The 14,831-nt window shown below is 36.7% G+C and overlaps 1 protein-coding gene across 1 annotated transcript in view; it reads left to right on the top strand.

Moving 5' to 3' along the window:
- SHC3 (SHC adaptor protein 3) overlaps positions 1–14,831 on the top strand; it is a 583,606-nt gene that overhangs the window by 323,471 nt on the left and 245,304 nt on the right. Inside the window, exons 3-4 of the mRNA XM_044064309.1 lie at positions 3,552–3,615; positions 3,961–4,080. Coding sequence (XP_043920244.1) covers positions 3,552–3,615; positions 3,961–4,080 — 184 coding nt within the window. The remainder of the gene's footprint in view (positions 1–3,551; positions 3,616–3,960; positions 4,081–14,831) is intronic.

Raw genomic sequence — 14,831 nt, 5'->3', positions numbered from 1 at the left:
CATATGCAATCTTGGTCCTTGCTTTTTGGGAAAATGAAAATATTTTTGAGCGAGACCATGCATGGAAATCAAGAATAATACAATATGTAAGGTTTGTGGGTGATGTTTTTTTGCTGTGGAGGGGGACAAAAGAAGATCTAGAATCATTTGTGAGATATTTGGAGAGTATGACAGATTTTCTGAGATTCACTGTGCATATTACAGAAACTACTATAGATTTTCAATTGATTAAAGACTGTGAGGGTAATATACAGACCACATTGTATAGGAAGGACTGCTGGAAAAATACCTTACTAGCATTTGATAGCATGCACCACAGACAAACCTTTGATAATGTAGTCAAGAGCCAAACACATACTATATCACGACTTTGCACTAATGAAACAAATTTTGTCTCTGAAGCTGAGAAACTTAGAAGTAATTTAAATAAGAGAGGTTATAAACAGACTGTCATAGAGGAAAATATAGCTTGTTCTATAAGAAATAGGCAATATAGAGCTAAGCCATGGTATTCCAATATTAACTCTGCTAACAGAACCCCACAAGCTGAATGTAATAATCCGCTATGCATGGTATTGAAGTACAGTAATAATATAGGAGGTATCTGTGACATCATACATCATAACTGGAGAATATTATCATCTGATAATGTTAGCCGCTATTGTGGGAACTAGACCTAGATTTACTTTCGAACATAATCGAAATTTAAAAGATTTATTATGCCATGAAAGGCTACCCACTGAACAAGTAAGATCATTTGGCATAAGGCAGGGCACTTTTCCATGCAAGCGTTGCAAAGCTTGCTCATACATTAATAACCAGAATAATTTTATACATCCAGCTGCCAAAAAAGAGATATGTCTTTGAGTTGTATGCTGATTATTTGTCTACCAATATAGTCCACCTGGCTCAATGTAGAAACTGCACAGGTTTCTACATTGGTAAAACTAACTGTAGATTAAAAGACAGAATACTGAAGCATTTATCTTCCATACGGTTGAAAGATGTACACAATGCACTATATCAACATGTGAAACAGAATCCCACACATACATTTTCCTTTATGGCTATTCAGAAAATCAGTTAGAGTGCTAGGGATGGTGATATAGTGAATAAAACTGAATGTAATCAGATGAGATGGATTTTAGAATTGGGGGCTGACCGCCTCCAGGTATGAATGGTGTTGTACCTTTAAAACCTGCACTGAAGAAACGGAGGGTAAAATACTGACATGCGATTGGCTGTCAGCAAATTAAATTTGTATAAATATTTTATATCTTTTAATGTTCTGCATGTTCATCTGAAGAAGGGCTTGACCCGAAAGTGCTTATGAGGATATTTTATTAAAGTACTTGGAATTTTACAGCTTGTTGGTTTATTGCTCTAGGTCACAGCCTGTTGGTTTGTTGCTCTAATTTTTCTTGATTTGCTTGACTGTTTTTGGAGCACTCACCTTTGGTGGAAGGTATTTATTTTATTTTGTTTTTAGCTCTAGCTACAACAGCAGTGTCATGTGGCTGACTCCATCCATAAGTAAATAAACATGCCTGACGTATCATCCATAGACACACATTCCTGACTGTTTGCTTTTCAATGCTTCTGTACACAAAAAACAAAAGACTTTGTATCTTATTGATATATGACAAGGGAATTGCTACTGAACCAGAAGCCACAGTGCTCTAGAGACTACTTCACAGCTTCCTGTGGTCCACAGTTTTATTTCCTCAGTCATCATTTACCTGTCTGACTCTGACCAAGTCACTTAATCAGTGCCCCTGGGGTGAATCTGAAAATGGATTGTGTAGGTCAGTGTTCTACCCCACTTAACAAATGGAAACAGATACAAATATATAACATCAGCTACTGAATTACTCATTTGCATCACAAAGCTGTGTCATTATTTTTATGACTGCTACAGCAGTGCTTTGTATGGCAGTTTACTCAAGGATGAAAATGTAGCACCCTGCCGATTACATAACACTTCTGAGAGAAGACAGCAAATGGAAATTTTTAAGCTGATGCTTTGGTCGTAAGTGAAGATAGAGATTTTAATATAATTTCAGAAATGCCCCAGTGATGTCCATTTCTTGCACTTTATAATTTAATATTTGGGCTAGAGGTAGCATCTTGGTGGCTGTTTAAAGTGGTTGTAGGCCATGTGCTGCCTCCACCCTTCACCCTTTGTTCTGTTGCCTGCGGGTATAGTACAGTATAATTCCTAAAACATTTCCAGTACTAAGTCATGAAAAATGGTCATGCAAATGTAGACATTTTGGTCAATAAATATTAAATGTACCTATGTAATAAATGGGCACTTGGTTTTAGTAGCACAGTCTGACTAGCTTAACGGAAGTGTCGTCTGCAGTTTTTGACCTATGCGGTCTGTCACCCTTACGTTTTTTCGGAAAATCGGTAGTCGGATGGCTTACCGCAGCCATTTCAGAATATGAAGATCGAGAGCGAAAGAATTTAGCAACAAAAAGAGGCCAAAGACGAATGGTTCGGGCATTAAACAAGACACAAAATCGAAAGCGAGGGACGTCGTGGTCTGGGTCTAAACAGGTGATGCAATAAGAGTGAAAATCTCTGTGAGGTATTTGCTTTCCACAGGCAAGACAATTGTTAACTTTTTCTGACATTGGTTAGAGTAAGAAAAAGGGTCCCCAATGGGGTACTTAGCTTTAGAAGACTTCAGGATTATTCAACGAAAACGAGCAACTTTAGGTAGTGACCGACTGGCACTTGCGAACTGCCTCTGCTTTGGGATCCTCCTCAGAAGAAAGACTGATGTAATGGCATTGGCTGCCTGTTTTTATACCCCTGACGAACTGATGTCAGTCCTGGAGCAACAGCATCCGACGCAGAAATACTAAGTCTCTGGTATTCGGGCCGTGTGAGGGCTACCTGCAGGCAGATAACCCAAGTGTGATGACTGCAACAGTGAAATAGGAAGAACATTTACTACAGTCTTTACAAACCAATGCATGATAATGACACAGGTGTTTTCTCATTGAGACTGTGAGCTGCAAACTTGAGATGCAGTTTATCCTTGGGTCTTCTGAGAGGCATGACATAAAGCTTAGTTACCTTCTGGTGGCCAAAGTGGAACAGAATCCGTTTTGATAATTTTTCTCTTTATTTCATCAAGGAATGAAACATCCCATTAAAGGTTCTGTTTTACAGCAGTGCCACCTTGTGTGAATAACAAGCTATTGCACCAGAAAAAAATACTGGGACTTTATCTCTTGTGTTAACACGTACTTTGTTTGGCTCTGATAAAATAAGCTAAAAATCTGTTTGGAACTATAGTTTTCACATTATAAAAGCATCTAGAATTCTGTTATTATACAGGTGAAAGGATCACACTTTCTATTCTAATCAACATACGGAAAATTAAAGAGATGTATGAGAGAAGAGCTGTGGAAGTCTAGTCACTACATATTTGCAATCGCATACATTTTTAATCATTGGTGTGACTCTTTTCCTCAAAATTTGACACATTAAGTTTTCAGGAGGATGCTTTTTCATTGCTTTTTCCTTTCTCTTTACAGGGAAGCTATTAGCAGAGTATGTGAAGCTGTACCAGGCACCAAAGGAGCATTTAAGAAAAGAAAGGTATCATATTTCCATTTAAAATATTTTTATTGTTATAATATAAATGCTTCCCAGCATTTCATGCCATTGAAACCATTATCTTTGCACTGGATGGGTGCTTAAAAAAAATAAACTCTATAGCATGTCACAAAATGGTCTTTTGATATATTTGTATTACATACACCACATAGTCAGCATGTTGAATTTTAATTTCATCAACATTGATATACTTTTCCATAATACTGCATGGACCTCTGCAACCATTCATTCTAATATTCTAATGATCTGAATGGTGATTAATGTATTATTCTAATGATCTGAATGGTGATTAATTTATGATAACTGCAAATTTTATTTTTCTTACAGCCACCAAGCAAAGCTTTGGCCAGTGTTTTAGGCAAAAGCAATCTTCAGTTTGCAGGCATGAGTATTACATTAAACATTTCCACTAGCAGTCTCAACCTGATGACCCCAGACTCCAAGCAGGTAGGTCTTAGTGTGAGTAATGATCCATTCCCAGACTCTAGGTGAGCAAACAGTACTTAATCAGGGTGGAACTTCACCTAGGTAGTAGGCAGACAATATGTCAATACAGTTAATACAGAAAACAGAAGTGTGTAACTCTGGATCGAGTCTCACAAGAATACCATTGTCTCATTTAAAGTTTATTTACAGAAAATGTATAATTTCAAATATACCAGCAAATGTGAGCACTGAGTGCCGCAAAGTGATATGGAACACAACAACTTAACTTTTTATCCAAGAAAATCAGTACATTCTGCTTCTTAGGAATAAATAGTCAAGAGATGACAAAATACAGAGTATGTTTAATCGTCTTGTACTCACTGTTTTTAGAAAGTCACACTAAAAGTATTTTGTTGCTATTATACATTTCCTTTAAGCTGAATGATGAATGTGGCACTTGAGTAAAACATATGGTATGCATTTTGCTGCAGTTATTAATGTATGACTTAAAATGACAGTGTAACACCCAAAACACCAAACTGGACATCTGATGTACGTTGGATTATGTGCTTAGACTATTGCCATTGGTTCAGTTTCTGTACTCTCAGATGTGACAGAGGAAACATTGTTCCTCATCTGGTAACACATTGGTTGACTTGTTTATTTATTTATTTTATAATGATGAGCATACACATGCAAAGACAAATAGACAAAAGAGACATGAATGTTTATATAACAACAGGTAACATACACAAATGTTAACAGAGGAACAGGTAATTGATAAGCATGTTACAAATAATACGAATGAGACACATGAGAAGCAAGCAATGAAGCACTACTACAGTAATACAAGTAATATATACAAGGTGCTATACAACAAACATTTTGAATGATAAGAGCAGTACGTACAATACATTTATATTGCAATATATTTTCCGTGGTGGTAGGATAAGGAATCTTGTGGATGGATGGATGGACTACATCTATATATATTTAGTTATTAGACATTCACAATGAATTCTCAGCTGATAAGTTTGTTCAATAGCCATACCTTGGTCTGCCATGAAATACCCAAGTAGTTGGTGGAAGTGCTTTTTGTTTATTTCTTTTCTCTGGAAATAAATGATTAACGTGAACATTTTGGCAATGTATGTTATGGGGACTTGTATGCAGGGAAATGATGTGTGGATTGTTCACTTTCAGACAGCAGCAATAGATTCATACTGGACGTGTTCTGACTCTGCAAGGAAATTAATGCAGAAGAACTGGAAAAGCTACTAAAAGCACTAAATTAAAATGATTTATTGGATTATATAGTAAAAGTACTTACTAACAATAGTTACTGGATTATATAGAAGGAGTAACTTATTGACAATAGCCATCATGGATTGGAGGAAAAGTATAGATATAGATAAGTAATACTGCAGGAACAAAGAAACATAGCATTTGTCAACAGAAAATGATGATTTGACCCATCTAGGAGCCTGTAATCATAATTAATGAATAAGCAGCACTTTGTTGTTAACCAATATCCTGTTTGCACATTTCGGTAGAATCACTTTATTTTTGTCTCTTGCATTTTTAATTTTGCAGTCATTTCTGAGTGTATGACTTCCCCAGGAAGCTTGTTCTCTTTACCTTCTACTTTCTCTGTGACAAAAAATTCATCTGTTATTTTTTTGTCTTCTCTTGCGGATACTGTATCACTATTGTAGCCTTCATTGAACAGTATGCATCTGATTATGTTTTTGCATTGGTTTAGTCCCCAGACTTACAGATAGTATTCCAGATGTGGTTTTGTGAAATGTCAGTTTACAGGAAGAATTACTTTGGCTTTAAGTCCAGATTTGTTAAAGTGTTTATTAGCTAGAGAATTTGAACAATAATAAAATAATACAATGCATAAGACAGATGATACACCGAAAATCAAACTGCAGAAAAACAAGACATGTAGATGGTATAAATGCATATAAAGGAAACAATAAAACAAGCTGTTTTAGTTAATGTGTGACTGGTATACAGTATATTTATTAAACGTGTAGTCAAATATGTAGGATTTTAGGATGCTGCCACAGCAGACCAGACTGGAATGTTCCTGAAATCACGAAAAACATAGTTTCTAAAGGCATGAAACTGGAAAAGCAAGTAAACAAATGTCAGATGTTTCAAACTAAGCTTCAGGAATTGCCAGCATTCCCTCCCTGACAGACCAAGATATAGGGTTGACAGCATAGAACAATACACTCATTCAGGGATGAGGGACCCAGGACTGGAAGGACAAATAAATGAACACCAGTATTTTACAAAATATACAGAACTGAAAGGTACGTAAGTGCAATGTCAACAGCATAGATGTAATTTGAATTTGCTGGCAATGTAGTGTACCAATAAGTGACTGAGCTGCCAGCTTTTACATGGGCTTTAGTCAATATAGTGTAATATCAGGAATTTCAAGGTAAAGGGCATTACAGCAGATCAAGTCAGATGAGATCAGATCATGAATGTGAGCAGAGAGATCCCTTTAGATCTATAGCTGGCTCATTTGACGCCTGGTGCTTCTCCCCAATTTAGTGCCCATCAACATTAACTTGAGAAAATAATCTTGTTTCCTCTTCTCCAATGCAGTGCCACATCACCTATCTCTAACACCATCACAATGACGTGAGTAGCAAAAAAAAAAAAAAAAAAAAAAATCATTCCCTGTAACTTTTTGACAATAACCATCATGGATTGGAAGAAAAGTATAGCTATAGATAAGTAATACTCCAGGAACAAAGAAACATAGCATTTGTCAACAGAAAATGATGATTTGACCCATCTAGGAGCCTGTAATCATAATTAATGAATAAGCAACACTTTGTTGTTAACCAATATCCTGTTTGCACATTTCGGTAGAATCACTTTATTTTTGTCTCTTGCATTTTTAATTTTGCAGTCATTTCTGAGTGTATGACTTCCCCAGGAAGCTTTTCTCTTCACCTTCTACTTTCTCTGTGACAAAAAAAATGAATCTGTTATTTTTTTTGTCTTCTCTTTTGGGTACTGTATCATCTTACACTCATGGCAGTTGCCCCCTTCACCCCTTGACTTGATGTATCAAATGGTCAATCCTGAAAATGTTTCTGAGATGAAACCTATATGACCTTACAATAGAGATACTTAGTTCCTAAATGCCAGCTAATTATTGAGGATAACTCCATGTTTAGACACCTCTAGCACAAACTCATATTTATTACCACCAGAAAAAACAAGAAAATGGAACTGGCAAAGCTAATGACATACAGAGCTCTTATTTCAGTCTTGGAAGTTTTTTTTTCCCCCAAAATCTCTTTATTTTAATTTTCTTTTTTCAAATAATAACAACAATTCGGTAACTCAAAAACACAAATAAACAATACAAATACCTATCTAAAGAAAACAGACAACAATTTAGTTCCGAGAAAATTATACATATATATATATATATATATATATATATATATATATATACATACATATATATATATATATATATATATATATATATATATATATATATATATATATACACACACACACACAATATATACACAAGAAGTCACTACATCGTCAAGTAAAGTATGAGAATTCTTCTGTTCATTTGGTCTCATAAGGGATAGTTAGAATGAGGATAGTCTATATATAAAGTAAAAATAGAAATGTAACCATTTATTTGTATGTTTAGGGAAATATCTAGTTACACATATACTAAGAAAAGGGAGAAGATGCAAGAAAGACTGGTTATACTACATTCATTTCTTATTTAAAGTTTAGCTTTTCATGACAATTTGTAAGCAAATTTTATTTGTCAAGAATTATATCTAGCAAGTAACCCCAATATTTTTGATAATAGCGTTTGTTTTTGTTTTTGAATAAATTAATTTGTGAGATGAGATATATTTGATAGCAAGATTGCTAAAATTTTCCCATGTAATTGGTGACATGACATTCCAATTCTTTGTAATAAAGAATTTAATAAGGGCACACATCGTAATAAAAACATGTTTTAATATTTTTGGGAGTTGATTGATATTAATGTACAATATAGCTGTCTCCCAAGTAAGGGTTGATTTTTCATATCCCATCTTCTCTAATCTTACTCTCAAGGAACACCATAAGTTGTGTAACTTAGTACAGTTCCACATGACATGTAAAATATCAGCTGTTTGATCCGGACAATGGGGACATATGGGCGAAAAGTTAGGATTGAATTTATTTAATTTAGATAAGGTATAATATAGATTGTTATTTACCATAATTTGTGTATATAACAGCTTCTTGAAAGGAATGAATTTGATTGTATTTTCAATGGCTAGTTTCTTATTTTCTTCAGTCAGTGATTGATTTTTCGTTTGCCAATAGTATGAAAATAATAAAGAATTCTGATGTTTTGCACTCATTACAATTTTATAAGTCCTAGAAATTGTTCTCCCTTTAATCGCAAGATTTTCAAGTATTAATTTAACTAAATCTATGTTCTGTAAGTCAGTGTGTATTTGTGAGAATTTAGCATTTAAAAGGTGATGAAGTTGGTTAAGGATAATACTATATTTCATAGGAAGTTTGAGTTCAAGTCTCATTTGCCCCGTGTTAGAGTCTTTCCATTGGTCTATATCCCGTATTGTTTAGTCTTTTATCAGGGGGTAGTTTGTTAGATTTACTGGTTTATTATTTATTAGTAAATTAGGATATAGGTGTAACGATTGTATAAGGGCAAAAGCGTCAGCTAATTGCAATGATTTAAATAGTTTCTGAGTTGGAAGAATCATGTTTTTAATTAGTGCGTGTAAATTCTTTGTGTATATGCATGTATGTATATAGCCTGGTTTAAATTCAAGAATGGTAAGGATTTGATATTACAGCCAAGGGATTTCAACTGTTCATACCAAATTTTGGTCCACTGGGGTGTCCAAGTATTTATATATGAGTCATAGTTTATTATTTGTATTAGTCTGTATACAGTAATTATACTATAGTAAAGCTTAAAATCAGGTAACCCCAATCCCCCCTTATCTTTGGTGAGTACAAGTTTTGCATATTTAATTCTGGTAGATTTGGGATACCATAAGAATCTTGATATAGCTTTTTCCATGGCAAGGAAGAGGTTTTGGGGAATATTTGAAAAGGTAGCATTTAATTGAAAGAGTACTCTTGGTAAAAAATTCATCTTGACAACACTAGCTTTTGACAGTAGAGACATATTAATGTTCTTCCATCTATCCATATCATTTTGAATACTAGTCCATGTAGTTAGTAGGTTATTGTTTATAATATCTTTGAAGTCTGAAGTAAATATTATTTCTAGATATTTTATCTGGTAGTTTATTTTGATCTCACTCATAGGAAAGTACAATTCTTTATGCCCTATATTATTGACGGGAAATATGTGTGACTTGTTTAAATTTAAATTATAATTTGAAACTACCGAGAACTCATCAATAACTTTAAGTATTTTTGGGAGGTCAGTAGTGGGAGATGGAAGTATATATTTAAGTCATCAGCAAAGGCCGAGTGTATAAGATTTGTATTGTGGATTCTGGGAATATGATGAAAGGTTTTTTGTGAAATAAACAGAGGGAGGGGTAATAGATAAAGATTAAATAGGTATGGCGAAAGAGGACATCCTTGTCTTGTACCATTGGATAAGAGTATAGGGTTAGTTATAAGTTTATTTACCTGTATAGCGGTAGAAGCTTTCTGATACAGAACCTGGATCATTTTAATGAATTCTTGAGGAAAACCATATAAAGGCAGTATATTAAAGAGAAAGTGTAAGTTTACTCTATCAAAAGCTTTAGTTGCATCTACTGTAAGGGCATATCTGTGGCATTTATCCCTATTAAGTAGTCTTACAATAGTATCTAAAAGGAGGGTGTTGTCACTTGTTTGCCTGTTTGTCATAAAGCCCATTTGTTGTTGGGAAATAATAGAGGGGAGTATATTCTTAAGTCTATTTGCTATAACATGGGCTAATATCTTAAGATCAGTGTTTATGAGGGCTATTGGTCTATAATTTGCTGGATCTGTTGGGTCAGAATCCGGTTTAGGAATCAACACTGTCTTGGAGTTATTTAAGTATTTGTCTGTTATACCATATTGCATTATATAGTTGAAAACTTTTAATAACACTTTGGAGATAGGTTCCATGAATAGCTTATAAAAATCCAATGTGTATCCATCAGACCCAGGGGAATTATCTAATTTTAGTTTGTTTATTGCAGCTTTTATCTCTTTTAAATGTAACAGTGATTTTAAGAGTTACCTTTGATCTTCTGTAATTTGTGGAAAGTTTATATTATGTATAAAATCTTCATATCTGTCTGTAGATGATGATAAGGGTATATTGTATAATTTCTTATAAATATCTTCAAAAGCGTCTACTATATTTTGATCTTTATATTTCACCTGTCCTTCATATTTTATTTCTTTGATCCTAGGAGGTCCACTTTTTATGTTAATTAGTCTAGCTAGGAATTGTGATGGTGTTTGAGCCCATTCTGAATATTGATATATTGACCTTAATTCTAAGAAGGAGATCATTTCTAAATAGTGTTTGTGTAATTGTTTTTGCCAATCAGTTATTTTTTCCTCAAGTTCTTTAGAATATTTTTCCTGAAGTTCTAGTTCAGCAGTGTTTATTTGATACTCTAGTTCATTTTTAAGATTGTTATACTTTTTTTTGAGCCATGCAGATTTTTGAATAATAATACCCCTGATGACTGCTTTGGTAGCTGCCCATTGTATGTCATATGGAATTTGATTGGATATAAAATAATTTTGAAGTTGGGGTAGCACATTCTGAATTTCTTGTGTAGTTTCTTGGTTTTGTATAATTTTAGGATTTAACGTCCAGATATTGAAATAGGAAATATTTTGTTTATGAGCTTGAAAGTTTATTAAAAGTCTAATTTTGGAATGATCTGAAATAGTTCTAGGTGATACAGCATAATTTATTTTGTTAGAAAGGAAAGCAAGAGAAATTAGAAAAGCATCTATCCTGGACCAAGTTTTATGAGAGGCTGAAAAGAAAGTGAATCTTGATATTGTTTTATCATATTGAAATTTAACATAAGGGTCAGTTAGTTCAAATGTATTTTGTAATTCTTCAAGTGCTGTAGTGGTAGATTGTGACTGTCTATTTTTATTATGCGATTTATCCTTATCTAGATTTAGTAAAGCATTCCAGTCCCCACCTACAATAAACAGATGATTTGGGTATTTGGCTAATATATTAAAGATTTCATAAATGAAGAGCTGTTGATTTGAGCAGAGGCTGTATATATTAAAAAAGAGTAATGGTTTGTTCAAAGTATGATATTCAGTAGTAAATAATACCCATCTTCCCTTTGAGTCAGCTTCATAGGAAGTAATCTTTCCTTGGAAGGATTTATTTACTATAATGGTCACTCCCCTGGACAAAGAACTATAATTTGCAGCAACTATTGTTTTAACCCATTTTCTTTTAGTTTCCCTAACCCAAAGTTGGTCATCTAAGTAAGTTTCTTGCAAGAAAGTTATATCAGCCTTAGTTTGGTATGTGAGGTGCATGATTACATTTCTTTTCTTTTTATCTACCATCCCTTTAACATTCTAAGAGCTTATGGTTATAGGTTCATAGGTTCATACTAGGCTATCTGCCCAAGGGCATTTATAAGCCTAGCCCAGAGTTTTTGTGGCTTTCGCCACCCCTTTAGTTTGAAGAAAACTATGCCCATTGTCTTGCTGTGCCTCTGTCAAGCAGAGACACTGAGGTAATCCCTGGGGTATATCTGCGATCTCCCATCCATTGGTCAAGATTTCTCTTGAGCATGGCCAGCGAGGTGCTCTGCCTCACATGTACTGGGATTTTGTTCCACAGCATAGGGAGTCTTTGGGTGATGAATCTGTCCCTTCAGCATGTCCTATTAATGACCGTGTCAAGGTTTAAGTCTCCCGCCCTTGTAGTTCTGAGGGATCTAGATTTTTTGAGGTGAAGCATGTTCATCAAATCTGGGTTTGACATGGCCTTGTATGTCAGGCACAGGTCACCTCTGAGCAGGCGGTAAGCGACTGAATATTGCTGAAGTTCTTTCAGTCGGGCAGCATAAGACATATTTTTGAGACCCTTTATCCTTTTGGTGAGGAACTTTTGGGGCCTTTCCAGCTGCTGCAGGTGTCGGGTCAGATACATTCCGAATGGAGCATTGTACTCAATCATTGGTCTGATGAGTGATGAGTACAGGGGGACGATGACCTCCCTTGATCTAGATGTGAATCCCTTCATGATCAGGTGGGCAATGTAGAAGGTCTTCCTAACTACTTTAGCAACGTGAGTGTCAAACGATAGGTTACTGTCAACCTGAGTCCCCAGATCTCTGATAACTTCTTCTGTGCTCAGTGGATTGCCACCTATATGGTAGCTAGGGGTAACTTTGTTTTTCCCGAAGGGTATGACTATGCATTTCTTGGCGTTTAACTTTAGGCCATGGCTCTGGCACCAGTTATCCGTTTCTGTGAGACCCTTCTGAAGGATACCTGTGTCAGATGTGTTTTCGACTATGGCGCCCAGTTTGCAGTCATCTGCAAACTTTGTCAGCCATAACCCTCCTGTGTTTGCTTGTACTTCAGAAAAGTAGATGCCGAACAAGAGTGGGCCCAGGACTGAGCCCTGTGGGACCCCACTTGTGACAGGCTTTGAGTCTGACATGGCGCCAGCAACTCTGACCCTGTGGGTTCTGTCACTTAGCCAGTTTGCAACACATCTTGTGATGTATGGGTTTACATTTAAGCTGATGAGTTTTTCGACGATACCTGAGTGGGGTATTGTGTCGAAAGCCTTTGCCAGGTCGAGGTAGGCTGTATGGACTGCTTTTCCCTCATCAATGGCCTTGGTGACTGTTTCGAAAAAGTCGACCAAGTTTAAAAGGCATGATCTGCCTTTAACAAAGCCAAACTGGGTTGGATCCAAAGTCTGCAAGTTCCCTATGTCTTTATTTATGAGTTCCATTATGATCCTCTCCATGGCTTTGCAGATCAGGCTTGTCAAGCTGATGGGGCGGTAATTTCCAGGGTCGGTGGAGGCACCGCCTTTGTGAAGTGGGACCACAGTTGCCGTGCGCCACTCCTTGGGTACGTATCCTGACGTGAGGCTAAGATTAAACAACTGTCCTAACTGCGGGTTTAATTCCTCGTTGAGTTCGTGGAGCACACAGCCGGGGACACCATCCGGTCCCATGGATGCTGTGTTTTTCACCTTAGAGAGAGCAGTTCTCACCTGGGCATTAGAGATGTTTGGGGGGCTACAATCCTCTGGTATAGATATCTCTCCTTTTGGGGGGGGGAGAAGTTTGCGCTGAACCTGTCAGCCAGTATATTGGCAATGTCTGTAGGTTCAGTAATTTTCACATCATTTTGAACTAATTCTGAGCATATCTGGGAGTTTCCTCCCAGGTTTCTAACATAGCTAAAGAAGGCCTTATGATTGTCTTTTGAGTCCTTAGCGATTTTTCTCTCAAAATTTGCCTTGGATGATTTTATGAGAGCTCTTAGTTTTTTACTTATAGTGATCAAAGGTGTCTTACCTTTTAAGGATTTTGCTCTATCTTGTAGTAGCTTCCTCCTTTTGTTGTAGAGCTTGTTTATGGCTGGGGTCCACCAGACTGGATGCTTGCCTTTGGTACAAAGAGTCTTTATTTTGTTTGGGATTGCCTGATCCATGCAGTCCTGTAGGTGCTGGTAGAAGGCGTTTGTAAGTGATTCAGCGGCTTGGGTAATGTTTACCGGCTCGGGGCCTTAAAGGAGACCACACTAGTCTTTAGAAGTGTGAAGTCGGCTTTTGAGAAGTTCTTCACTGTGGTCTTTTTTATCTCAGGTGGGGGCGGGATGAGGACCTCCAGTGAGATTAGTTTATGATCTGATCTCACCAGTGAGGGGTATACTTCCGGTGTTGAACATTGTGATCCCATGTTCGTGATGATGAGGTCAAGTATGTTTTCACCTCTTGTGGGGATGGTGACTAGTTGTTCCATGGCATTTGAGTTTATGAACTTCAGGAATCTTTGGGCTAGAGTGTTTGGGCTTGAGTAGTGATCCCAGTCTATATTAGGGTAGTTGAAGTCACCTAGTATGATGGTGTTTGGAGATACATTTATCCCCTCCAGTGTTTTCAGGAAGGCTATGTGAGTTTCCTGAGTTTGAGAGGGTGGCCTGTAACATGCTACAAATTGCAGAGCAGTTTTGCCTATGGTTAATTGCACCTGGATGGTCTCCGATGCATCGTGCATTGCCACCAACCTTGAGGTATAGGTGTCCTTGATGAATATGGACACCCCCCCTCCTTTCTTGGTGTAGTCCGGATTTTGGGGCCGGAACGCATGGTATGAGGTAAAACCTGATAGTGCTGGGGTGCTCTCAGGAGCCTTGAACCAGGTTTCAGTCACAGCACAGACATCGATGTTCTCCATACTGAGAAGGGCCTCGAGTGCGTGCATCTTGAGGTTGAGACTTCTGGCATTGAGCAGCATTACCCTTAGTTTTTTTCCTTTTTTGTGTTCTAGGGTGGTAGGTTTAGAATTTGAGCCTTGCCTAAAAAAGGCACTATAGGGGTGGCAAGAGCCTTTGCCAATATCCGGAAGCCCAGGGATGACAGGTGCAAGCCGTCCCTTGCGAAGCAGCGTGGCTTGTCTAGCATGTCATCCCAGGCAGACAGACATTGGATCCCCTTTGAATGACACCAGAGTTTAAGCCAATTATTAAAGCTGATCATCTTATCTTTG

This window comes from Protopterus annectens, chromosome 2.part2 (assembly GCF_019279795.1).
Source record: "Protopterus annectens isolate FY-2018-M chromosome 2.part2, PAN1.0, whole genome shotgun sequence".
NCBI classification, from domain to species: domain Eukaryota; kingdom Metazoa; phylum Chordata; order Ceratodontiformes; family Protopteridae; genus Protopterus; species Protopterus annectens.
Note: the sequence above shows the minus strand (reverse complement) of the source record. Positions and strands in the feature narration are given on the sequence as shown.